Raw genomic sequence first — 26,591 nt, forward strand, 5'->3', positions numbered from 1 at the left:
AAAGAAAAAACCTTATAGTCATATAAGGCGACATACCAATGAAAAACATGATCATTTTTTAAGAAATGTTTAATTGAGTATATGTTATATACTATTTAAAGATATTGTCAAGTAATAAATCATAATTTGAATTTTAACTATGTTATTTAAAATATCCTCTTAAAAATCTGGAGTACAATAATTCTTTCCCTCCTGGTTTCACCCTCCTCAGTTTGGCAAGTGTTGGCTTTTATCACTTGTACTTAAAAGCAGAGCCAAAACTAACAGCTTTAAATAGAGTACTTGATGCCAATACTATGCCCTGCTTTGCTTTTTTTCACTCTCTGAGTTATCGGCAACATCACATTACTGCTAGGAACTTCAATCCCTTCACTTTTAAATGTTACAACAACTCACCTGAGGCATACAAAATATGGCTAGTCTACAAAAATAGTAAACAGTTAAAGTCAAGAGGGCTTGCTTGATCAAAGATTATCTACATCATTTTAATTAAAAAATAATAATCAATGAAAACAAATGCCATATTAACATTCCACTTCAGAATCCACAACCCAAATACTTTAGGAATTAATGAGCCAATAAAAACCAGGTAAAGTTCCAATAAATATTAGCCTTCACTACCTAAGTAAAATATTTTTTAAGAGTAAACAGTCAATATAAAGGGTGAAAAACAAGGCATTTAAGTATTTTTATTTTTAATAAGCTAAAGTGACATTAGCAATTGAAATTATGAGTTATGGTTCCTCAAACATACCTAGATAAATAAACACTAGTTCTTCCAGTGTCTAGCTTGTGTGGTCTGAGACAGATCAATTTCATCTCCATAATCTTAAATCTATTTGTATCTGTAAACTGGAGATGATACCAACTATTTCAGAGTAATAAGGTCTGAACAGATTAAAAAATGGGAGAATATTTTATAAATGAAAAATTTCTATGCAAATGCAAGCCATAATCTTTCCATTCTGATTAAAAGCAAACTTATGTTCTTTCTAGTTTAAAAATATCAAAAGCTTAATATGTGAAGATTTAATACCAGAACTAAAAACCCCACAATTGTTAAATATCAGGCTACCAAAAAAAAAAAAAGTTCTAGATTTCTAAGTGGAAAACTGAGACCAAACAGAATCCTTTGACAGTTGAAATGTTTTTTTCCTCTTATGAACCACCTATACCTTTTATACATTTCAGATATACCTACCAGAAACTATATTACTGCTAATTATCTTGCCCCCCAAGGTAGCTAATGATTTGGGTACTACTGTAATGATGCTACCACTGGTAGTTTTCACATAGGTTGCAGCTCCAGGGGTTGCAGCCATCCGACCAATGGATGGGCTCACTGTTGGCCGGGTATAGGTTGCCTGTGTGCCTATAAAAAGGGAAAAGCCAAAAGAAAAATGTGTCATTACTTATAGAAAAATGACAATTTATACAGTTTAACTATAATTCAATGTAACCTACAATGCTCTAACTTGAAAATAGAATTTCAAAGTGTCAAGACTTAAGTAACAAGCCCTGGCTGGCGTAGCTCAGTGGATTGAGCTCGGGCTGCGAACCAAAGTGTTGCAGGTTCGATTCCCAGTCAGGGCATATGCCTGGGTTGCAGGCCATGGCCCCCAGCAACCGCACATTGATATTTCTCTCTCTCTTTCTCTTTCTCCCTCCCTTCCCTCTCTAAAAATGAGTAAATAAAATCTTTAAAAAAATGTGTTTGCATGTGTTTATGCACACTTATATAAAAAAAAGACTTAAGTAACAAATTACAGCCAGTTTTCAACACACATAGCTAAAAACTATAGCCAAGTCAATTTGAATCAATTTTACACATCAAATACTATGATATGCTGCGTCAAATTACTAACCCCAAGAAAAAGGATAACCAATTCTGTTGCTTCTTCCACTACTCTTCTTCCATTAGTTTTATGTCAAAAGAAACATAAATTTAACTACCTTTCCTGCCAGGGCATTTTAGCCATTTCTGTTATAGATTCTAAGGTCTCCACATCTGTTTTATGCTGTCTCAGAGCCAAGCCCCATGTCAGCACTCAGCAAATAAGGCAATACTGTTTGCCTAAAATGTTAGAAACTTTTACTGTTTTGTACTCTGCTACCTTGTACATACATTTCCATCCTTTAAAGAGTTATGCCATCATTTTACTAGTGATTAAAATTGAAGCTGCCAAGAATTGCCAGGAATATTTTGTTTTAGCCTACAAAGTTCATTATTTACATATTTCCTCAACTTTAACTGACCTGTTAAATGAAGAAGGTATTTTTCTTCATGTCTCTCAAAGGATTTTACACTCCTCCCCACAATTTTAGAACTATTTTCTTTTCCCAAAGAGGAGTTAAAAACTAACCAGATGAGCCTGTTATAGTTTCTTACAACTTTGGTAACTCAGAAATACCATCATAAACTAAGAACTATTAGTCCTGGGGAGAATGAAAATGACTCAGATAACACCTTCTTCAACTGAAAAAAAATTTTTCATGATAATTAGATCGAGAGGTCACTGTGATAATCATTTTCAACAATACCCTCCCCCCAAAATTCTTTTAGCACAGTATTCACCATTTAAAAATACAATCCCTATTCAAAAGAGGGAGGAAGGAAAGCACATTAAGTAGAATTAGTTTAAATTGGTTACATATATCTGAATTAGAAAAAAAACCTAGTGCAAAGTAAATATGTTATAATATAGATACATAGTTTGAATCTGTTAAATTATAACCAGAAAAAAATTTCAACTTAAGCTTTTGTTTATTAAAAAAAGAAACACTTATTCCAATACAGATACATAAGCACAGGCACATGACTATCACCACCTTTCCCAAACACGAGAAATTATATATACCTAACCCTACTATCTTTGGACCAAATGGTGAAAAGTCTGTGGGGAAGTATGATAGATTTAATACAAGAATAACAGTATTTCTAAAGCACAGATTTTGCATGGAGACAGAAAGTAGAATGGTGGCTGCCAAAGCCTGGGAGAAGGTGAGACTAGAGAGTTCCAGTTTGGGAAGATGAAAAAGTTCTGGAGCTACATGGTGGTGATGGTTGCAAAATAATGTGGATGTACTTAATGCTAACAAACTGTACACTTAAAATGGTGAAAACAATATATTTCATGTTATGTACATTTTACCACAATTTTTTTTAAAGCATTGGTATTGGGGTCAAACAGATCTGGGTTCAAATCCCACTTCTGCCTTTTATTGACTATGCAAACTTGGGCAAGATGCTTAATGTAAGTCTTTGCTTTGTTGCTGAAAATGGAGATAATAAAGCCTAAGGGGAATTAAATGTGCTGTTTGTACAGACGTTTACATATTGGCCAATGAATGATAGCTTCTAAGCTTCAGATAGGTATCACCTTAAACTAGTTAGATTTTATTATCTAAATACTGGCCATCCTCCAAAACAACTGGTAAGAGCTATACAAATTCAAAATAATAGCAATGGCTAATTCTAATATTAATTAATAGTAATAGCTATTGAGCACTCGTTGGAGACTTTATATACTTGATTTCACTTAATACTTACAATAACCGTATGGCATAGATATTATTATCCCATTTAAATAGACAAGTGAAAATATTGAGGGATTAAGTAACTGTTCAGCGTCACCAAGGGTGGTATTATTTTAAATGATCTACACTGTCACTTCGTTGGGCATAGCCTAGTTGCTCTCATTTTCAGGCAAAATGTCATCCTGTGCCCCCCTAAGTCTGAGTAATGCTTAGTACACTGTAATATAATACAGACTCTCAACCTCATCAAAGTGAGATCCTTGTGGGCAGAGACTGTGTTTTCACTCACTCAATAAATCCTACTAAACATTTACTTACAGACTAGCTCTCTCTCTGTATACGGGTAATAAAACAAACATGGTCCCTTGTCCTTATGGGAGCTTATGAGCTAATAAGGTGAACAACATTAAATCACCAAACAGTAGCTAAGTAATTAGAAATTGCAGTACATGCTATGAAAGAAAACAACAGAGGACTGTACAACAATGAGAGAGAAAACTATTTTTAGTTGGAGGGAAGTGGGATGTCAAGAAAGGCCTCTTTGAAGAAGTGTCTCAATCTCTGTAACCAGTGTCAAACACTTTGCTGGTACAGAGAAATTAAAATTACTCAGTGAGTATATGATGAATGAATGGACTGATGCTCAAGAAAACTTACCAGTAGGAGTGGTTACCAATTTAGTTGTCATTATTGCACCGTTACTGCTAACCACCATAATAGGGGAATTGCTACTGGTTGGCAGAGTTGCCGTCACTGGTTTCGGTAAGATTTTACTTGGTTGAACTTGTTGTGTGATGATTTTAACACCTTTGAAAGAAGAAAAATAAATATCAGTACGGACTATTTAAAATACATGTGCCTTATACCAACCCAAGAGGGCAGTAGTTACACACATTTACTTCGCCTTGCCTAAAGAGAAGCTTTCTTCATATAGATAAAAACCTTTTCCCAGCTTTTATTTCTCAAATTCCCCTTTCCTAACTTCTCTCATTGAAGAACACAATTAAAACATTACAGGGGGAAGGTTGGGAGGGGGGGCTGGATTGGGAGTAAAAGGGAGAAAACTGTACTTGACCAATGATTAAAATAAAATTAAAAAACAAACAAACAAACAAAAAAACACCATTATATAGGCTACTAAATTCTTAGGGAAAAACATTGTTTTCTTTTCTATGATCATGTTATATAAGAGCTTTCAAACCAAATTAATCATTGATCTGAACTTTTACAGACAAATAAACAATCTGTTCCATGCAGATAGGGGTAAAAGCATTAGGATAAAAAGTCAAACATTAACATAGTTTTTATATATTCCCCAATATACCACCAAATAGTTCTCTAACCTCTTAAATGATAAAGGCTATTGAAAACTATAAATGAACAAGAACATTTTCTTTTGAACCTTTATTTTTCAATTGATTGCTTTTAAAAGTATTTTTAATAGCTCACTTTGTCAAAGACAAAATAAAGGAAACATGATTATTGCATCTATAAAAAATGTGCACGTGGACAAGAATTTGAAGGCAATACGTTAGAGTGGTGAGGTTACGATTTTTTTATATTTTTCAAAAATTTTATTTAAATCTTGTAATTGTTACATTGACTTTTCAAATGTAAAATGTGAATTTAAAAGAAATATTTCATGCTAACTACAAATGTAAACCCTTTCCCCATTAACTTCAGTGAAATAATTCATGGAACTGAATGTATTGCACTAGGAGTTTATTTTCATGGAATTGAGTTATTGTCATAGACAATTAAAAATTTTACTACTTTTCAAAATGGTGATTAGGTTAAGACATTAGGGAGCAAATAAATCTATTTCCTTAATAGCTTTAAATAATTTTAAATTTCATATGCCAACAAAGAAGTTAAAATTATAACTTCTAAGCATAATTAGGCAAATAACTTCATCTCTACAACTCAGCTGGCTCACCCAAAATAAAGATACTATTAGCATATACTTTCTAGAGCTGTTGTTAAGATTAAATAAATCAAAACTGTATAGTGCCTAGTACATACCAAGAATTCAATAAAGTATTATCATAAAAATAAAGAAATCCTGGTCATAATAAAACATAAACAGTGAAGTTGTAGGGAGAAATTATTTCTAGCATTAATATTATCACATTAATGAATTTACAATAATAATACTTGAGGCACATAAGAAGTCCCCAAAGAAATAATCACTGATGGAAAAGTTTAAGAGAATCGTAACAGACTACTTTGCTCAGTCCTACAAATAAGTTGAAAATTTGGATGAAACATAATTTTCTGGAAAAATATTATTTATTAAAATTGACCTAAAATAAAGGGATGCCTAAATAGATAAATTTCCTTAAAATAAATTTCCTCCCCCTATACCAAAAAACAGCAGGCCCAGATATTTTCACAGAATAATTCTACAGTCCTTTAAAAAGAAGGTAATTATAATGTATTTAAAAACCAGTCCTCTTACAAGTGCTCATCATACACACAGAAAAATTTGTGTGTGACGATGGAGGTTAACTAATGTTAACTAAATCTGTATCAAACCATTATGTTGTACACCTAAAACTCACACAATGTTATGAGTCAATTATATCTCAATTAAAAACAAATAAACACAAGCCATTCCAGAGATGAATTTCTGGAAAGGTAGCACGATGACACTGGTAAAAATGATAAAACCACCAACGAGAAGCTCTTGAAATGGTCCCAAAGACAACCGAAGAAACATATTCAAGAAAATGTAGAGAAATTCAGTAAGAAAGGTGAGATATGTGGCATTTAAACTAAGATCTGTTCTTCCTGCCCCTGCTGTAAGTGAAGCAGACTCCTCTCTAGACTGCTGCAGTCAAGACAACATGGTTTCCTCTTCTTCAAGCTTCCACTTGGAAGGCTTTCTTTAGAGGAGCGACAGGACTTCAGCTTACTGCCCCCTGCCCCCAGGCACCTATTGCTAAGACTGAGTCCCGGCCAACTGCAGTGGAGAGGTGGCTACTCCCTTCTTCAGCCCAGGCCCCAGCTCATGGATCCATGGCTCTACCTCGGGCATGGTGCCACTGAGAAGACTGGGGTCCTGATCACCACTGCCATGGCTTATGGGGCGGTGGCTCCATTGCCAGGAAAAGGAAACTAAGAGGATCTCAGACTGATACCCATCCTCTACCCCTGCCTTCACTGAGTGCTCAGCTCCTAGGGCAGGGGTGTCATTCAGAGAAGCATACCACTGACCCTACCCCCAGAGCTCCAGGGATGTCTGTTGGTAGAAATAGGTCATAAAACCTAGCTCTTAATCTTCCCAAAGGAACTGACATCATTTGTAACTGAACATTGAGAAGAGAGGAGGATGTGATAAAAGGCAACTGCAAGGAGATTCATGGATTTAATAAAGGCATGTTTTAGAGACTACAGGCCAGACAGTTTGCAGGAAAAAATTGAGAGATGAAGAAGCTGAGAGGAATCTTCTCGTGGTCAGAACAAATACCAAAAATAGACCTCTGAAACGATTTCTTCAAAGAAGCCACAATTTTCATTAGTTTGTAGAGAGCAACTTATGCTCCAGGGCATTGTTGAAATCAACAGAGCAATCAGTAGTAGAGTTTAACAGCTGAGTGTGGTCACAGAAAGAAAGAGAACACTAGTGTCATCTCAGGATGACTGGGCACACCCAAAGCTGTACCTCCCTGAGGAACAATATCAGAAGTTTAAAATCACTAAAGTAATTGATCTAGTCACTAAACAATGAACCACCAAGCAAATAAAAGTAATATATCAGGGGCAGAGGGAGAGGAGAAGAGCAGTACCCAGCTATATCTATTATCTAACATATCGATATGAACATCTAAAATGTCTGGTTTCCAACAAAAATCATTAGAAGGCATGCAAAGTAGTAGGAAAACATGACCCATACACTATTTTTTAAAAAAGCAAGCAACAGAAACTGCCTATGAGAATGACCAGATGTCAGATCCGACAACAAAAAAAGAAATCAAAGTAGTCAATATAAATATGTTCACAAAAGGGAAGGAAAGCATGATTTCAGAAGTAAAAGAGTATGATTTTAGAAGTAAAAGAGTATTGACAAAGCGGCATCACATAGAGAATATTAGGAAAGTGACAGAAATTATAAAAACAAATGAAAAATCTGGAGCTGAAGAGTACAATAACTGAAGTAAAAAAATTCACTAGAGAGGCTCATGACAGATTTGAATTGGCAGAAAAAATAATTAGCAAAATTGAAAATAGAGCAGCAGATTATGCAAGCTGATGAGGAAAAAAAGGGAACTACTGTGTTCTTCAAATAGATCAGTTTTATAGTCCAAATGAAAATAAAGTTGGACTCTCTTTAGTCTTTGTTTAAGTCAGAAGAGAAATAATGCTGTCATCGACAGGTCATTATTTAGCAATGTTGTTACCAAGAGTAAAGATCTGCTGGAATATGTACTCAGAGAAGAGACTTCACAATGGCCACCGCTGCTGTCAGGTATACTCAGTTTAACTCCGTGTGCTACGCCAAGAACGGTCAGGTTATTGGCATTGGAGCAGGACAGCCGTCTCGGATACACTGCACATGACTTGCAGAAGACAAGGCAAACTTTTGGTGGCTTAGACATCATCCATGAGTGATCTTAATGAAGTTTAAAACTGTAGCAAACAAAGCAGAAATCTCCAATGCCATCAATCAATATGTTACCAGAACCATCAGTGAGGATGAAGATTTAGTAAAGTGGAACACGCTGTTTCAGGAAGTCCCTGAATTATTAACCAAGGATGAGAAGGAATGGTTTGACAGACTTAGGGAAGTTCCCATCAGCTCTGGTGCCTTCTTTCCTGTCACAGATAACATAGACAAAGCTAAAAGAAATGGTATGGCATATACTACTGCTCTGTCCAGTTTTGCTGCTGACAAAATTGTAATTGAGGCCTGCGATGAACTGGGAATAATCCTCACTCATACAAGTCTTTGTTTCTTTTTTTTTAATGTATTCTTTTTTAAAAAGATTTTTTATTTATTTGTTTTTAGAGAGGGAAGGGAGGAAGAAAGAGAAAGAGAGAAAGAGAGAGAGAGAGACAGACATCAATGTGCGGTTGCTGGGGGCCGTGGCCTGCAACCCAAGTATGTGGCCTGACTGGGAATCGAACCTGCGACACTTTGGTTCACAGCCCGCGCTCAATCCACTGAGCTGTGCCAGCCAGGGCTAATTATTTGCTTCTTTCATCGCTGATTTTATCACACATTACTTTAAGGTTTGCTTATACGTGACTGAAAAATCATGTGGAAAATTTTTGAAAATACTTAAAAAAATAAAACATTAAATCTGAATAATAAAAGAAAATGTGATAGATAGATACAATTCTTCCATTTACAACAACATGGATGGCATTATGCTAAGTGAAATAAGTCAGAGAAACATAAATATTGTATGATCTCACTTATATGCAGAAACTAAAAAACAAACAAAAAGCCCACAAAAAAAAAGAGGTCATAGATACAAGAGAACTAACAAGAAGTAAGAGGCTGGCTGAATTGGTAAGGTGATCAAAAGGTACAAACTTCTAGTTATAAGACGAGTAAGTCCTGGGGATGTAATCTACAGCACGGTGACTACAGCTAACAATACTGTACTGCATATTTGAAAGTTGGTAAGAGAGTAGTTCTTCAAAGTTCTCATCACAAAGAAAGGAGTTTGTAACTATGTGTGATGATGGATGTTAGCTAAATTTATTAGGGTCATCATTATAATATATAGAGGTGGGCAAATAGGTTTACAATTGTTTGTATGGAAAACAGTGCAATAATAAATAATTCTGTGCTTCACATACTCAGAACTGTAAACCTACTTTTGCCTACTCCTGTATACATACAGCAAGTCATTATGTTATACACCTAAAACTAATACAATGTTACACGACAATATCTCAAAAAAATTACATGTTCCTATCAACAAAACAAAACAAAATAAATTAAAAATGTCAGCATCCTCCAAATTCCTGTTCTACCACCAAATAAAGTACAGATTCATTGGAGAAAAACATCCATTTTCTTAAAGATATTAAGTATGTTAAGAGGCTTTTTAATTTCCCTTTGACTTAGACTCCATCCTCTCTACCTTTCTATTTAATACTTTTATGATTTGATAACTTACAGTAATTGACTCCTACATCTGAGTTCCCACTGTGCTGGAGATGCTTTCAATAAACTGCTAAATCGTCATTCCAAAAACCACAAACTTCCACATTGTACACAATGTCCCATAATCTTAGCACCTCTTCTGCTCATGACAATTTTACATCATATTTGTATATCTGAACTGCCCTCTAACACAAGACTCCCCAGACTAATTTTTCCACTGCCCACTTCCCATAACCCCAATGGGCCCCAGAGCATAATTCTGGGTTTATTTCCTCAGCTTTCTTTATCTCTCCTCAGAGTTCATTGAGAGAACAAACAAACAAACAAACTACTCTTCCTGCAGTGCAACCTATTTTTTATTACTTTTCTATTCCCAAGCTCCAATTTTTTATATATAGGTATTTCCAACAGGAGGGTCTGAAAATACATTTTGGAACTTAAAAATCTCGTGGCTTGAGGAAACGATCTACGGAAGTAAATCCGTACATTTTTGCAGAGACCTGGTGACAGGAGGATTACCATATTGTGTAAGCATTTCCCAGTTACCTGACTCCTGTTTGATTTGAATGGTAGGCTTGATACCAGGCGGCAAAGAAGACTGCTGAGGCTGTTGCTGATGAGACACTGAAGAAGACTGGGCCACCTGTTGCTGTGTCTGTTGCTGCACTTGATGTAATTGCTGCTTAGGAGACTGTTGTTGCTGTTTAGGAAACTGTGCAAGAATCTGAGTTGGGGCACCCACTAAGTTTTTCGGGGAAGGAAGTCTGGTTGATGCCATTTTGATTGCTGATGTAGATACACCTGTAGAAGAGTCAGGAAAAGAAAACTCACCAGTGAAACATAATTAAAGTTACTTCTGATTATTGCAGTAGATAATACAGACTAGGTAAATCAATAGAAGCAGTAATTTATTAAGCACCTAGTGTCAGATATAATGTGTGATATTTTACACATTTGATATCTAATCACCAAACTCTGCAAGAGAGGCATCACTGCTCTCACATTTAAAAAAACTGATTTTCCCTTGGTAAAGAGACACAAAAGAAACAAAGTATCATGCAGGATATTCTCACAGATGTCTCAATACATTTCCTGTTAGAAAATACAGGTTTCTCAATGTAATATAAGAACAAAGTAAACTAAGTTTTGAATCTTATTTCTAATATGTTTTTTTTTTTTTTCAGAAATTACTTCTCAGGTTCTAGTGAACTAATTTAAACACGGCATGAAATAAAATAATTCACAATGAAGCACTTATCTTTTGAACTATTTAGCATGGTAAAGTAGATTTTCTATATCTCATTTCCAATAATCTATAAATTAAGTTATTTCTTAGGAACTCTAACTGGGCCCCAGCTGGTGTAGTTTAGTTGATGAGGCATTGCCCAGTGAACCAAAAGGTCACCGTTCTATTCCCAGTGGGCACATGCCTGGATTGCAGGTACCATCCCCTGGGGCATGTGCAGAAGGCAACCAATTGATGTTTTCCTCTCACATCGAAGTTTCTTGTCTTCTCTTTCTCCCTCCCTTCCCATCTCCCTAAAATCAAAAATAAAATAATTAAAAAACCCCTCTAACTGGGTCATTACATAATCATATGAAAAGTTACAAGTAGGCATACTCAATATAGCCACAGCAAAAAACACTCTGATGAAAAAAGATTGTAAGACATTTCTTTTCAGTGCAAAACTAATATTACAATGCATGAATGATTAAAGAGTACCAGTAACTTCAACTAAAATCTATGAGTCTGAAATTCTTCCCTCTCCCAGATAGTTCATCAATAATCTTATAATTGATCAACAACACAATAAGACAGCTATTTGTAAATAAACTAATATTCCTAACAAAAAGAACCTAGAATATAACTCACCATACTCAACTTGCTGAACAGTGCTAAAACAATGAAAAGAAACTAATAAATTAATAGCCTAATTATCAAGTACTTAGGCTATTTCACACCCTCTTCCACCACTGGCCCAACACTGCATTACAGAAAAAATTTAAAATATCACATCCTTTAGTAAAATGTTTCTGGAGAATGATGAAGATGGAGAAACCTTGAGAAGTCACTCTTACTCTCTGGGCCTCAGCTTCCCCACTTGTTGAATTTTCCTTGCACTACAAGTCTAGCAGTTGTTCTGTAGGTCAGGTAAAATCAGAATGAGAAATAGTTGAAGGTAGACAAAAGGTGTAGTCATAATTTTGTCTACAAAATGGGGGGCTTACTCAATTACTTACACAGGATCCCACCTTGCCTACTTCCAACCCCCACTGAACACTAGTTTGGGTGACATTACGTGTATGTTACATTGCTTAGTTAGGCTGAACTAGGCTATGTCTGGAGCCCCTTTAGGCACCAACATTTTGTGACTATGTAAAGTACCGTATTTTTAGGACTATACGATGCATCAGACCATAAGATGCACCTAGGCTGTAGAAGAGGAAAATAGGAAAAAAAATTTTGAAGCAAAAAATGTGGTACAATATTTAATAACCTAGGACCCTCACCCACCCCCCAGTGAGCCAGGGAAGCTACGTTTGGACTATAAGATGCATCCCCCCTTTTCCTCCCAAATTCAGGGGGTGCATCTTATAGTCCGAGAAATACAGTATAACATGTTATACAAGTGAAAGTTATTTTTAAACTATGTAAAAGCCTAACCTTTATATTGCATTCCTAATAAACTCTCATATTAAGGTAAATTGTGCACGAGTAACTCCCTACCTGAACTATGTTCTCCATATACTTCTGTACACAAAAAGTGTCTGATGTAAAAGTAGGGGACTTCTGGTGAAGATAGAGGTATAGGTAAACACGCCTCACATTCTCACACAACTACCGCAAAAATTACAACTAGACTACAAAACAAGTATCACCCAGAATCATCAGAAAATTGAGTTGTATAGAAGTCCAACACCCAAGGAATTAAAGAAGCTATGTGCATCCAGACAGATAAGAGGGGCAGAGACGCAGAGACACAAGGAGAGGCACGAAAGGTGGAGAGGTAAAAAACGTGGAGATGCAGAATGGGCGGTCCCACATCTACATGTGGTAAATAAAAATCAGGAAGGATACCTCAGGAGTAAAATCCCAGCCCCAAGCCAGACCATCAAGCCCAGGGTTCCAGTGCCAGGAAGGTAAGTCCCCATAACTTCTGTCTGTAAAAGCCAGTGAGGATTGGGGCAGCAGAAGAAACTGCAGGAGTTTCCTCTTAAAGGGCCCGCAACAGATTTACGACTTACACAGACTCCCTCCCTCTGGGATTCAGCACCAGGGCAACAGCTGGAAGGGCACAAGTGGCACACAGGGAATAACTGAAATGACTAGCATCAGGGCGAGTGCCAGGAGACACCTTCCTCCCCGGCAAAACTCCAGAGGCCAGGCAGCAGCATTGTTCCCTCTCGGAGCCCTCCCATGCAGAGCCACAAAGCAGGGACACAGGTTGCCCTGCCCTGGCAATTATGTAAGGCTCCACCCCATAAAACTTAGAGGTGTGCTTTCCTACATTAGGCTATGCTACTACAACAGGGAGTCAAAGAAGGTCTACCTAATACACAGAAATAAACACAGGGAAGCTGCTAAAATGGGAGACAAAGAAATACCGCCCGATGAAAGACGAGAACAAAACCCCAGTAAAAGAACTAAACAAAATGCAGATAAGCAATCTAACACATGCAGAGTTCAAAACACTGGTTATCAGGATGCTCCAAGAACATATTGGGTACCTCAACAGCATAAAAAAGACCCAGGCAGAAATGAAGGTTATATTAAGTAAGGTAAAGAAAAATCTACAGGGGCTCTAGCTGGTGTGGCTCAGTAGATTAAGTGCCAGCCTGTAGACCAAAGAGTCACCAGTTCTATTCCCAGTCAGGACACATGCCAGCGTTGAGGGCCGGGCCCCACACTGGGGGTATGTGAGGCAAACACACATTGATGTTTCTCTCCTCTTTCTTCTCTCTCTAAAAAATAAAACAATAAAATCTTTTAAAAAATCTACAAAGAACCAACAAGGAATAAAGCCAAGAATCAAATCAATGATTTGGAACATAAGGAAGAAAAAAAGTTCAACTATTAAGAGCAAGAAAAAAAAAAAAGGAATTTAAAAAGAAAAGGACAGTATAAGGAGCCTCTGGGACATCTTCAAACATACCAACATCTGAATCATAAGGATGCCAGAAGGAAAAGAGGAAGAACAAGAAATTGAACACTTATTTGAAAAAAGATGGAAAGAAAACTTCCCTAATATGGTGAAGGAAATAGACATGCAAATCCAGGAAGCACAGAGTCCCAAACAAGTTGGACCCATTGGACCCAAAGAGGACCACACCAAGACACACCATAATTAAAATGCCAAAAGTTAAAGAGAGAATCTGAAAAGCAGCAAGAGAAAAGCAGAGCCTTACCTACAAAGGCATCCCCATAAGACTGTCAGTACAAAGTTTGTACTTTAGTAAGTACAAAATAGTGGGATGTTAAAAACAGTATAGGTAATGGAGTAGCCAAAGAACTTATATGCATGACCCATGGACAGGAACTAACAGGAGGACTGCCTGAGGGAATGAGGGTACTGGCTGGAGAAGGGCAAAAGGGGAAAAATTGGTACAATTGTAATAGCATAATGAGTAAAATATATATAAAATATAAAAAATAAATAAAAGCAGTCAGGATGACTTCAGAGTTAGAGAATAGTATTCAAATCATGTCTTCAACACATGAACACATATTATCTGTGTGATCTGAAAGCCCAAATGGTTATATGCTATTGTTAATACAACCTCTGAGGCAAACAGTATAGTCCATATTTAGAGGAACTGCACACAGTTCAGGCTACATTTTAATTCTGAATATAAAATACTTAGTTTAGAGTTTTAATAGGTCTAAAGAAATATGCCCAGAAAACATCAAAAAACAAAGTCATGTAAATAAAGGGATAAGAATACATGACTCTAAGAATATCAACTATGTTCTGTCTTATAGCCATAGAGTTTAAAGAAAAAAATCAGATATTAAACTGACTGGTTAAATAGCATGTCATGAATTTTTAAAAATCCTTGTTATTATACTCCTCCCTTTTTTGGTAAATAGGAAGAGCAAGGACTTAACAGTGGGACACATACTAGTGAAATGTTCCAAGATGATACAGTTCTTGGAGTTAAAATATGTCATTTAGAAAAAACTCTACTAAAAATTTCCAACCTTTTAACATGGTAATCCTGCTCTTGAGAGCTGGATCTAAGAAAATAAAAGGCTCAATTAAATTCACAGAGATGTTCACTAGAGTTAAATCTATAATGCCAAAACCTGTAAATACTCTAAATTTTTACTATTCTCTCTACTTATGTTTGGCATTTTCCATAATAAATCTTTAAAATTATCCTTTCTTCTAGATGACCAACTCAGAACCATTCTAATCAGAATTTTAAGAATTCCCATATTCCAAATACTAAGGAGTTCCTTTCCCTTCCTGCAGCATGAGCTGACCATATACAATCCCCCTACTCCCTATGTTTGGAACCATCTCTACATTTATAAACAAGGAATCACTCAACCAAGTTACTGCTACTAAGACTCTTCCCCCTCTACCACCAGCTGCCCCTACGAGAATAACTGGAGATGGAGACATCTGCTCTAAAACAGCTGGTCTTTAATCTCCAACAAAAGCAGACACTGACTGTGCTTGTCCCCCAGGTACCCACACAGGAGGTGCTGCTACAGAAGCCCTGTAGCCAGAATCACGACTACAATCTGTATGTTACCACTTCCACTAAACTTTATCTTTTTAAAAAGAAGGTACCTTAAGACTACACTTTCAGGGATCATTTCTATAGTTCATTAAAAAGAAGGTGCCTTAATTTTTTAGCACTAATAATTTCTAAGTAAATATCTCAAACAGAAACTCAAAGTAGTCATACAGTTTCTGTGAGTACCTACATTCAGATACCTTTATATCTCTCATGCTCTACTGAATTCCAGTGAATTTATGAAAAATCTCTGAGGCAGCTTATCCAGCTCCCCTATAACTAGTTAAGACTCAAAGAAATACAGGATGACAGAAGCAAAGAAGAAAACAGGGAAGTCATAAGTTCCCAAGAGCTTCAGAGGGTACCTGGAAAAAACTAAGAATCAAAAACAGAAGCATGGAATAATCATTTTGTCTAAAGATATTTCATTAGTAACTAAGAGGAATACCCCTTTTATCTCATATAATAACTTGTAAGAACAGTAACCGTTCTAATATAGTAAACTTTAGCAAATTGTATACTCAGGACTAGAAGGGAAAAACAACTGTCAATGGGTGATAGTTCTGATATAAGGATCAGCAAGGTAGGGAGACAGGTGGCCTTTCCTTCTTGCACCTTCAAATTTTGAAATGAATTTAGATCATGTTTGTAACCAGCATTTTAAACAAACTTTCTGTAGAGAAATTATTTATATTTTAATAATACTACATTATAGTTTACTGCTGCACAAATAGAAAAGTGAGAATGTTTTTAAAAAAAATTAGTTAAGGTAACAAGAGAAAATTTCAAGCTTGCTATTTCTTCCTTTTATTGACTGAGACATTAAATGGATATCAGAGTCAGAAAATAATGACAGCTGCTCTCACATGCTACCATTAGGGCCACAGAAAAGGAATACTGACATCTGTGTAACCTCTTCCTTACTAACACAGTGATCAGAACACAGTGAGCATGACTAAAGCAATTATAAAAGACACTATCCCCCTATTCGACTACTTGCATTTGCTACTAGTTCATAAACTAGGAAATTTCCAAGTCTCAGTCTATCTTGAGCTATATATTATTCAAATAAAATTCAATGAAAACTAATACTAAGTACTCTTCTATATTGCTTCTATGTTCCCTTTGGTATGAATTCTGTATAATAAATATTCCCATGAGTATGAATTCTGTATAATAAATGTTTCTCTCTGATCCCCATCTTAAGACTTACCAACACTGTAGAAAGAAAATTTTAACAATGTGCTATTTGCCTTTCACCAAAAGTATAGAAGAGGTCTAAACTGATTTAAGCTAACAGAAGACAGGTTTCCACATATCCTTTCCTCTATAAAAAAGCAATTGTCCTTCAGTTCAGCCTCAGTGCCTCTCAATACCTCTCATGACCCACCGATAGAGAAAAATTTAGGAAACCAAAAAAAAGGCAAATGACAGTTCCTTGAAATCATTCTCTTCCCCCTACTTCTTATCATTGGGTGACTTACTTTGAAGATGTTATATACTTAATATCTGTTCTAAAGAACCTATAGTAAAATAATCATAAGTTTCTTATTTAAAAATTCTCCTACATTAAAGATATTTGTTTATACCATTGAAATCTGTTGTGACAAGATTTAACCTACATTTTGGGAATGCTAATTGCCTATGTGAGTAGATACTATGCATGTGAACAAAAGTTTTGGAGTAAGCATACTAATATTAAAAACCTGAGTAACCCACTATCTTGACATTCTCAAACTGGGAGAGGGAAAGTGGTAATCTGTGATGAAACAAGAGGGGCCTTCAGACCCAAAGAAGAAAAATAAACCCATCGAGTTTTCTTCAAAATTCTCTTACACCACAAGGACAGAATTACAGGTTGAATCACTACTCACCTTGTGCTACTGTTGACATGACCACAGAGGGTGTGGAAGATACCACAGCTGTTACTGCAACTGTGTTAGGAATAGGTGATGGGGTAGAACTGCTGCTGCCACTGCTGCTACTACTGACCAGAGAGGACTGTGAAGCACTTATAACCACTGGTGGCTTCTGGGTTGTGGAAGCAATTACTGATGTTGGTACAAGCTTAGTGACTGCTGCATAGTTATGGGATTTGGAGAGAATGTTGGGTACGAAGGTTGAACTTGGTGATGTGGTCACTATAATAACCTAAGAAAGGAAAAATAAGTTATTTTCATATACCTGTTAGACTACTATTGTATCTAGACTCACAGTTAGTTATATAGCATTCAAAAATAACTTACAAAACACGAAACATGAAGAAACAATTCAACAAATATACAACTAAAAATATTTGAATAAAAAATTTTTACCAGCCAAATATTTTAAAAGACAACACTCAATGATGTTCAAGACACAGACCTTTAATATACTGCTAAGGGGATATATATTGGCACAATCTTTTTAGAAAATAATTTAAATAGTTGTTCATTTACAAATATTTGTTGAGCATCTACTATGTGCCAGGCATGATTCTAGATGCTGGGGATAGTGGGATGAACAAAACAAAGTGTTTACTTTCATGGAACTACATTCTAGCAGAGGATGAGTAACAATAAACAAATAAAAAAGTAAATATATTCATGTTGGAAATGACAACAAAGCAGGGTAGGACATAAAAAATAATGGGAGTGCTTTATGACTTTTTATAAAGTATTTAAAGATCTCTCTGATAAAGTGACATCTGAGCAGAAAGCAGGTGACATCTGACACCTAAACAACCAAACGGTGTGAACCATGTGGTCACCTAGAGAAAGAGCATCCAATGGCACAGGGAGCAGTAAACCCAAGGGCCCTGATGCAGAATCAAGGTTGGTATATTCAAGAAACTTCAAGGACTAATAAATGGGATTGGAATTTATTAAGTAGAGAGCAACAGAAGACAGACTCAGAGCAGCAACGGAGGACTGGATGACGGAAGACCATGTGGACAGTACATTCCCTTACTCTGACATGATGAAAACGGCACCTTACATCTGTGGTCTCCTTTTAAAAATCCATAACCTTTGTCTAATCATGAGAAGAACATTAGACAAATTCCAATAATGGAATAACCTACAAAATACTGAATAGTAATCTTCAAAGTTGTGAAGGTCATCAAACATTAAGGAAAGTGTGAGAAACTTTCACAGCCAAGAGAAGCCTAAGAAGACATGGTAACTAAATGTAATATGGTATCCCAGAACAAAAAATGATAATAGGTTAAATAAAAAATAAAATCTGAATAAACCATGGACTTTAGTTAATATCAATGCATCAATTTGGTTCATTAATTATAACAAGTGTACCATACTAATATAAAATATTAAAAATAATAGAAATAGTGCAAGGTACATGAGAGCTTTCTGTACTATTCTCAAGTTTTCTGTAAATCTAAAACTGTTCAAAAACTAAAGTATTTTTTAAAAGAAAATATTACTCTAGCCCTGAATGGTATGGCTCAGTTGGTTAAGCATCATCCTGTAAAGCAAAAGGTTACCAGTTCAATTTCTCAGTCAGGGCACAAGCCTGGACTCTGGGTCCCAGGGCGGAGGGGTGGGGGGTGGGTAGTGGCAGGCAAGCGAGAAGCAACTGATGGATGATTCTCTCACACACTGATGTTTCTCATCCTCTCTTTCTCCCTCCTTTCCCCTCTATAAATAAATACATATACAGATAGACAGATAGATTGATAGACAGACAGACAGATAAATTGTCAGTATGGTACAGCAGAGAAAGCAGAAACATAGAAATAGGGAGACAAATCAGGAGGCTCTTGCAATAAACAAAGCAGAGATGATGGTGATCAAAGTGTTTGTGTTAGAAGTAGCGAAAAGTTAACAGATTCTGAATATATTTAAAGATAGAACCAACAGGATTTGCTCATAGGATGATATAGAGAACAGAGGAAAAATAAAGGGCAAGAAAGCAACTTCAAGTTTAGCCAGTATGGCTAAAATACTGTGACATAGGCATAAAGCATTTCAAAGAGAAGAGGATGGAGCTAAGGTCCTAAGGTGGGAATTAGCTCAATGTACTTGAAAACAGAACACAGGCTAGTGTAGCAAAACCATCCATGTAGGGCAAGGAGGGAGTAGAAAAGCAAGCAGAGGTCATATCAAATTTGTAAGCCAAAGTAAAAAATTTAAACTTTATACTAAGTATAATGGAAATCATGGGATGCTTTTAAGTAGGGAAGCAAAAATATCTGATTTTTATTTTAAAGGATCACTGTAGCTGCTATGTAATAAGAGGCAAGAGTGGAGGCTGTGAAATTAGTAAGGAAGCTATTGCAGTAGACTTGGCAATGATAGAGGCTGCTTGCACTGGGGTGTTAGTGGAAATAAAGAAAAGTGAGCAGTGTTAGATTATTTTGAGAGGTAGAGTTGATAGGACTTGATGTATGGAAATGGCAGCATTAAGTAAAAGAACCAAGATTAGCTCCTAGAGCTAATACACATTAACTTATTTAAACCTCCAAACAATCCTATGACACAGATACTATTATTATCCCTATCTTACAGTTGAGAACACAAAAATCATTTACAAATGTGTAGTATCACAATTTTTTTCTGGGTGAGTATAACGGTGGTGTAGGGATACCCAAATCAGAATGTCCTTTTCATCTTTCACCAAAATTTCTTTTTTTTTTAGATTTTATTTATTTATTTTTAGAGAGGGAAGGGAGGGAGATAGAGAGAGAGAGAGAAACATCAATGTGCGGTTGCTGGGGGTTATATCCTGCAACCCAGGCATGTACCCTGGCTGGGAATCGAACCTGCGACACTTTGGTTCGCAGCCCGTGCTCAATCCACTGAGCTATGCCAGCCAGAGCTTAAAATTTCTTTTTTAAAAAAAGTTTATTTATTTAGTTTTAGAGAGAGGGGAAGGGAAGGAGAGAGAGGGAAAGAAACATCAATGTGTGGTTGCTTCTCACATGCCCCCTGCTGGGGACCTGGCCTGCAACCCAGGCATGTGCCCTGACTGGGAATCAAACCTTGACCCTTTGGTTTGCAAGCCCACACTCAATCCACTGAGCTACACCAGCCAGGGCACCAAAATTTCTTATACAAGGGCAGAAATTTGTTTTGAAAACTCCCAAGGATTTAAGGGAGAAATTCTTTTTTAATATTTATTAGTCCTAAAGAGGGCCTGAACTTAAATCAGTCAAATTACTATGTCTTTACTCAGTACTTATATCTCAAAGAAGCTTTCACTATATTATTATTATATATATTTCAAGTGTTACAGAAAATTAGTGCATGTCCATAACTTTAAGGAGTTTGTTAATTATCTGAGTAGTCGAGAGAAGTCTTGACCAGCAAACACCTATATAGAGTTGATCAGCATACTTCTGTATAGACTTGATCAGCAAATACCTATAATAGTATTACTACAAAAATGACCATCAGCCATCATATAAACGGGGAAGTAGACAAATATGGTAAAAAGACTAGAAACTTAAGAGTCAAAGGAACCTGAACTTAACTTGCCTCTGACACTGACAAATGACAGACCTCTGGATAAGTTTCAAATCTCTGGGCTCCAACTTTCATCTGTAAAATAGGGATGACCAATACCTACCTTGCAAATCATTACAAGGATTCAAGGAGGTAATGATGTGAAGCATCTAACACAGTGCTAGGCACATAGCAGGTGATCAATATTTGACAGTCAACAAATGGTATGTATTAGTAGCTTATTATTACTACTTAATAACTGTTAAAAGAATATAGTAAAGACATTATATATCAAATCAATCTGGAAATATATTTTAGTGTGCTCTATTTTTGTTTCATTAAAAAATTTTAGATACCTTTTTCCAAAATTCTGAGAATCAAAAGAACTCACATAGCTACTACCATAGCCAAACCAATTAGCGTAGTAATAGCAATTAGGTTTCACATTTGCTGATTCTGAACTATGGTAATAGTGGCAGCTTTTTGGACTACAGTGTTTATAAGGACTTTGCAGTACAGATGAGGATTCACCAAGGCTTGGCAAAAAAGTATGACACGATTAATTAGCAATGTCTGTCATGCGCAAGGGAAGGGGAAAACTTTCATACTTGTATCAAATATTTGCAATTTCAGAACTGGAGTATGCTTGTAGGCTTCTAACATTAAGATAACAAAATTACAGAAAATAAATCTCCAGTCTTTCAGAGTGTGTTTTAGGTTACAGATACAAAGATAAAACAAATTTTGGGATTTCAGTCTGCAAACCGATTTTTATCTGAAAAGGGGTTATCCAAAATTAGAGATCTACTTTGAAGAAAATTTACTTGCACTTTAAAGTTACCTATTATTACAACAGGGGAAAAAAAGGGGGTGTTGAAACCAAGTACCAAACAGTGTTTATTCAGGCCATAATTCAAATTACTGACCTTCTAGCACTCACAAAAACTCCTTAAGAGTGCTGGGACTTGCACCCTAAGGATAAAATGAAAAATATCAATCAAGCACATGAAAGCACAAAGCTATATTCTGTTGCTTTGTTTATATAAGTGACATACCAAGGTTATACTTAAAATGATGGCACCACATTAACATAGGTGGGAATTTGTCTATCTTGAAAATATATGACCTATTTGAATTTGAATCAAGTCCACAAAATCATAAATAATTGTATTCAATGTAAAAGTCACTTTACCTAAAATAATTCCTAAGTTAACTTATACAGGATTAGTGGGAAATCCAAGGTGAATGTAATAACAGCCTTACAAAGATTTCAAAAAATCCAACTACCCAGCAAAAGGAAAATTCCAAAAACAAACAAAAATCCCAAAGAATATCTGTTAGTCCTACAGATACTCAGTTTGTCCAAAAAATAATAAAACTAATGGTACTGCATCTGGAACACAGTATATAATAAATATTTATAGAACAAATAAGTCTTGCTTTTAACATAATTTGTTTTAAATGCTTATTTTTTAAACACAGTAGAAAAAATCTAAGGCTCTGAGCCTCAATTCTCACAGCATGGCTCACATATGACTTTAGAGATAAACATGCCAACTTATGAACATCATAAGTGTGACAACCTCAACTATCCATTCTCATTTGACCAGTCAGAAGACAGAAACAAAAATAAAGATATGGTAAAGTCACCAAATTTAAAAAACCCCCACTAACTTCACTTATGTGAACCCCCATCTATACTAAGTATCTTTATATAGGTCTACCAAGGAAAATTCAAAAGTTAATAATGTTAGGTGACACTTACTGAGAACTTGGCATATGTACTATGTAAAGCACTTTCTATAAATCATCTCATTTAATCATCCTGATAATCCTAGGAAGTAAATACTGTTGCTAACTCTGCTTTCTAAGCAAACTGAGGCTCAAGAAAAGTAGTAGAGCCAATAGTGGAATCAAACTTATTCATTCATTCATTCACTCATTCCAACAAATATTAATTAACACCTACTACATGCCAGACACTATTCTAACCACTAAGGAATGATAAGACAAAAGTCCCTACCTTTGGCAACTTATACTCTGAAAGGAAATAAACAAATATGTATAAAATGTCACCTAGTTATAAGCATAACAAATAAAAATAAAACAGTAAGGGAATAGAAGGACATGGATGGGAAGTGACTGCTCTTTTAGCTATAACTTTGCTACACTATTTCTCAAATACTGAATTTTAAAAAGTAGATATGGGGGAGGAGAGAATTACTGATAAAATAAGATCCAGCAAAGAAAGAACAGTAAAAAAATTATAGTATATTGACTTAAAAACTCAGTGTAGCTGAGTATAGCACGTGATGCTACCTAATATAGGGCTATCCCAGAAAGCAATAACTGTATTATAATAATATATAAAAAGTGATATTCAGAAAGATTACCTTGGAGTCATCAAATACAAATGCAAAAATTATGTTCAGTTTACATAATTTAAGACATAATTTATGACATTTAAGAAGTCATTTAAAATAGTCAATTTCTATGTATTAAGAGGTAAATTTAAGAGATGGATTCAGTTATTTGGAACAGCTCACTGATAAAGGTGCAAATAAAAAGCACTGCATTCCATAAAATAACTGCAAGGGAAGGAGCTAACATTTTTTGGGTACATATGTTATATTGCAATTTAAAATATCCAATCTCATTTAATCCTCACAATGACCTTTAAAGATCGACATTATTCTCAACTGACAGATAAACAAATTTAGAAACACTAAGTTATCTTAGGTCAGACTGAAAGAGCTGGGGTCCAACCCTGGCCACTTCAACTACAAAGATTCTTGCTTGATTTTAATACTATACCATAATACCTCATTCTAAGACTGAAAATAGAATTATATTCCACAGATTAACTCATCACTTCCAGTTAATTAAGAAAATGATCTTTTTTATATATTATCTAATGACATCTTTCTAAGAAAGTTAAGAAGATTCTTTAAATGGAAGTTATGGATATGAATATTCAAAGATGGGGAAGACCACACACTGAACACAAAAATTTACCTCCACTCTCCCCCCCAAATCCCTCTGAAAGTATGAAGGGTTTTTTTTTTTTAAAGGGAAGAGGCATAAACCTATAAGGTCAAAATGGAAAGGAGACAACAGTTATAAAGGTTTTGGAAACTGGAAAACAAACAGACAAGCAGTAAGCAAGCAAGCATTCCCAAGAAAGTAAAAGCTTAAAACAGCAAACAGAAGAACAAAAAGCAAGGCAATTTGCATCAGAGAACTCCAGAAGGACTTGGGAGCTGAAAGCACCAGATACTTCTGAAGTGGGGATAAAAGTGGAACTAGAGAGAAAAAAAATTAGTTGAAAGTCCATTTAAATAGCATTTAAATCCCAGTTATCCTCCCTCATTTTAAAGAAAGACTAAATCCAAGGGAATATGATGGCATCAGGATAGATGGAGTGGATGCTATTCTGAAAACAAAGGTAAAGTCTATATACTGAAAGGTGGGATTATCCAGCCCCCTCTTTCCATTTACTACTCTCAAAATAAGGGCAGAAAGACTTGCTCTAGGTAGGAGATGGAAAGATTCTCTAAGGAAAGTGACCAGTCCATGAAAAGCCTTCGTGAGAGTGACAGCTTGGTGTAGGTATAGGGGCAGTGGGTGTTTCTCAACAAGTATCCCATCTAGGTCAACCTATAATGAAAGTCACCAGCCAGCCTATCCCACCCTATATACAGAGCTTTCTGTCAGGTTAATGCCCACTTTCATATATAAACAGACAGCCAGCATTTAAGGAAACTCTGATATGAAAGAGATCAAAACAAACAGATAAAAGAAACTTACAGGTTAAAGAGAAAACATGAAAGAAAACATCAAGAAATTACCCTGAATTATCATCGGATAAGAGAATATAGTGATTGTATGAAAGAGCAGGATATTGATGCTACTTTTTTAACAAAAGGAACTTTCAGAGAACAAAAAAGAGTGATAAGAAATTTAAAGTATGACAGCAAACTTTTAAAAATTCCATGAAGTAGCAAAGGATAAAGAAAAATAATACTTATAAAACACTATGTATTAGGCTCTTTTCTAACAGTTTTATACTTATTGTCTCATTTACTTATACCACCAAACTCTATAAAAATGGATATATTGTTTTTCCTATTTTACAAATGAGAAAACTTAGGACTAGAATTTAGTTTTCCCATAGCCATACAGATAGTAAGTGGCAAATACTGGAATCTGAATTCAGGAAGTCTAATTCCAAAATCCAGACTTCTAACCATTATACTATAGTAGAGAGAAAAATGCAAACAAATGGAAAATGTACACGAGAAAGGATAAGAAAAATTAAAGGACTGATCCAGGCAGTTCAATATCCTAAATAATAGGTGATCTAAAAAGAGAGAACAGAGAAAAATAGAAGAAATAAATGAAAGATACCACTGAGTACTTAACCCAGTGAATAAAATAAGGACTCACACTAAGAAAAATTAGCTTGAAATTTCAGAACTCTGAAAGTTACTGAGTTTTCAAAAAGGAAAAGAGGATCTGAAATTACAATAGCACTGGGATTCTCAAAAGCAATACTGGAAGCCAATAGCCAATGGAGCAATATTTTCAAAATTCTAGGGAAAATGACTGCAATCCTCAAATATGCCCCCATCAAGAAAGTGGTAGAATAAAGAAATTTTCAGGCTGCCATACGAGGTCTCAAAAGTATACCCTCCATCCATTTATACACCAAGAATCTACTACAGGACACAGTCTAGTAAATGAGTAAATAAACCAAAAGAGAGGAAGGTCAGAATGTGGTGAAGGGAGATCCCAGAAACACAGATGTGCATCCAACAAATCTAGAATGCCATCAGCATCCAGATTAGTGTGCGATGTTAGAAGGTTCTAATAACATGAAATTGACAGAAGACAGATGATTTGAACATACTGAGACAAGAGGTTAGGAATAAATTGATGACTGCAAACAAAGAATAAAACCAGAAGACAACAATTATTCACTTAATCATATGCTTCCTTCTTCTATGAAACACCTAACTGACAACTTTGTTACTCAGGCAAAGTAAAAACTGAGTTTCTAAAGGTAAAGTCATCCTATTCTTATTTCAGATTAAAAAAATCTTTTGTATTTTATATTTTTCCAAATAGCATCACAATAATAGAAATAGAATGAAAGTTTTAGAAGTAACAGATCTGCTGGCTATGACATATTAGGCAAGTCATTTGACATCTCTGAGCCCCATTAGGAAAAAATGAAATAATACCTATCCCAAAGCTTTATGTGCAGAATTAAAATAAGAGACGTGAACATTCCCAGCATAATGCCAAGCACATAGTAAGCACTCAGTGAATGTTTGTTAAATCTGAATACTGACTGAAAGAGATGGAAATACAACTGGCAGGCAGAGACTCCCTCCACCACATACCTTCTGTGTTGTTGTGTTTGTCGTCTGTGTTGATGGTTTGGTGAAGGTTATTTTCACAGGAGACATGTGGGGTGGTAAGGAGTTGGCAATGCTCTGCATGATATTGCTCATCTTAGGACTGCCACTCACAGGCACAGTGATAGTCTTTGAGACGGGAACAACAGCCTTTGGAACTTCCTTTAGAACAACAGGGGAGGAGCTAGAAGAGTTTGTTCGCCTTCGTTTTCTGGGTTTTTCATCTTCATCTGAACAGCTAACACCTGAAAGGCAATAACAATATTGCTGTATGTATACCAATCTTGCATTTGTACTTTATTTTTAAATGTTTGTGTTATCAAATCATCC

General features: G+C 35.7%; 1 protein-coding gene across 11 annotated transcripts in view; it reads right to left on the reverse strand.

The window, feature by feature from the left end:
- Nucleotides 1-26,591, reverse strand: part of EMSY (EMSY transcriptional repressor, BRCA2 interacting) — a 79,938-nt gene that overhangs the window by 35,613 nt on the left and 17,734 nt on the right. For all 11 annotated transcript variants that reach the window (XM_028517337.2, XM_036028786.1, XM_036028788.1 and 8 more), the window contains 5 exons: nt 26,247-26,506; nt 17,275-17,551; nt 10,202-10,456; nt 4,195-4,344; nt 1,202-1,372 (listed from right to left, as the gene is read on the reverse strand). In XM_028517337.2, coding sequence (XP_028373138.1) covers nt 1,202-1,372; nt 4,195-4,344; nt 10,202-10,456; nt 17,275-17,551; nt 26,247-26,506 — 1,113 coding nt within the window. The remainder of the gene's footprint in view (nt 1-1,201; nt 1,373-4,194; nt 4,345-10,201; nt 10,457-17,274; nt 17,552-26,246; nt 26,507-26,591) is intronic.

The sequence above is a fragment of the Phyllostomus discolor genome, chromosome 6 (assembly GCF_004126475.2).
Source record: "Phyllostomus discolor isolate MPI-MPIP mPhyDis1 chromosome 6, mPhyDis1.pri.v3, whole genome shotgun sequence".
Classification (NCBI taxonomy): Eukaryota; Metazoa; Chordata; class Mammalia; order Chiroptera; family Phyllostomidae; genus Phyllostomus; species Phyllostomus discolor.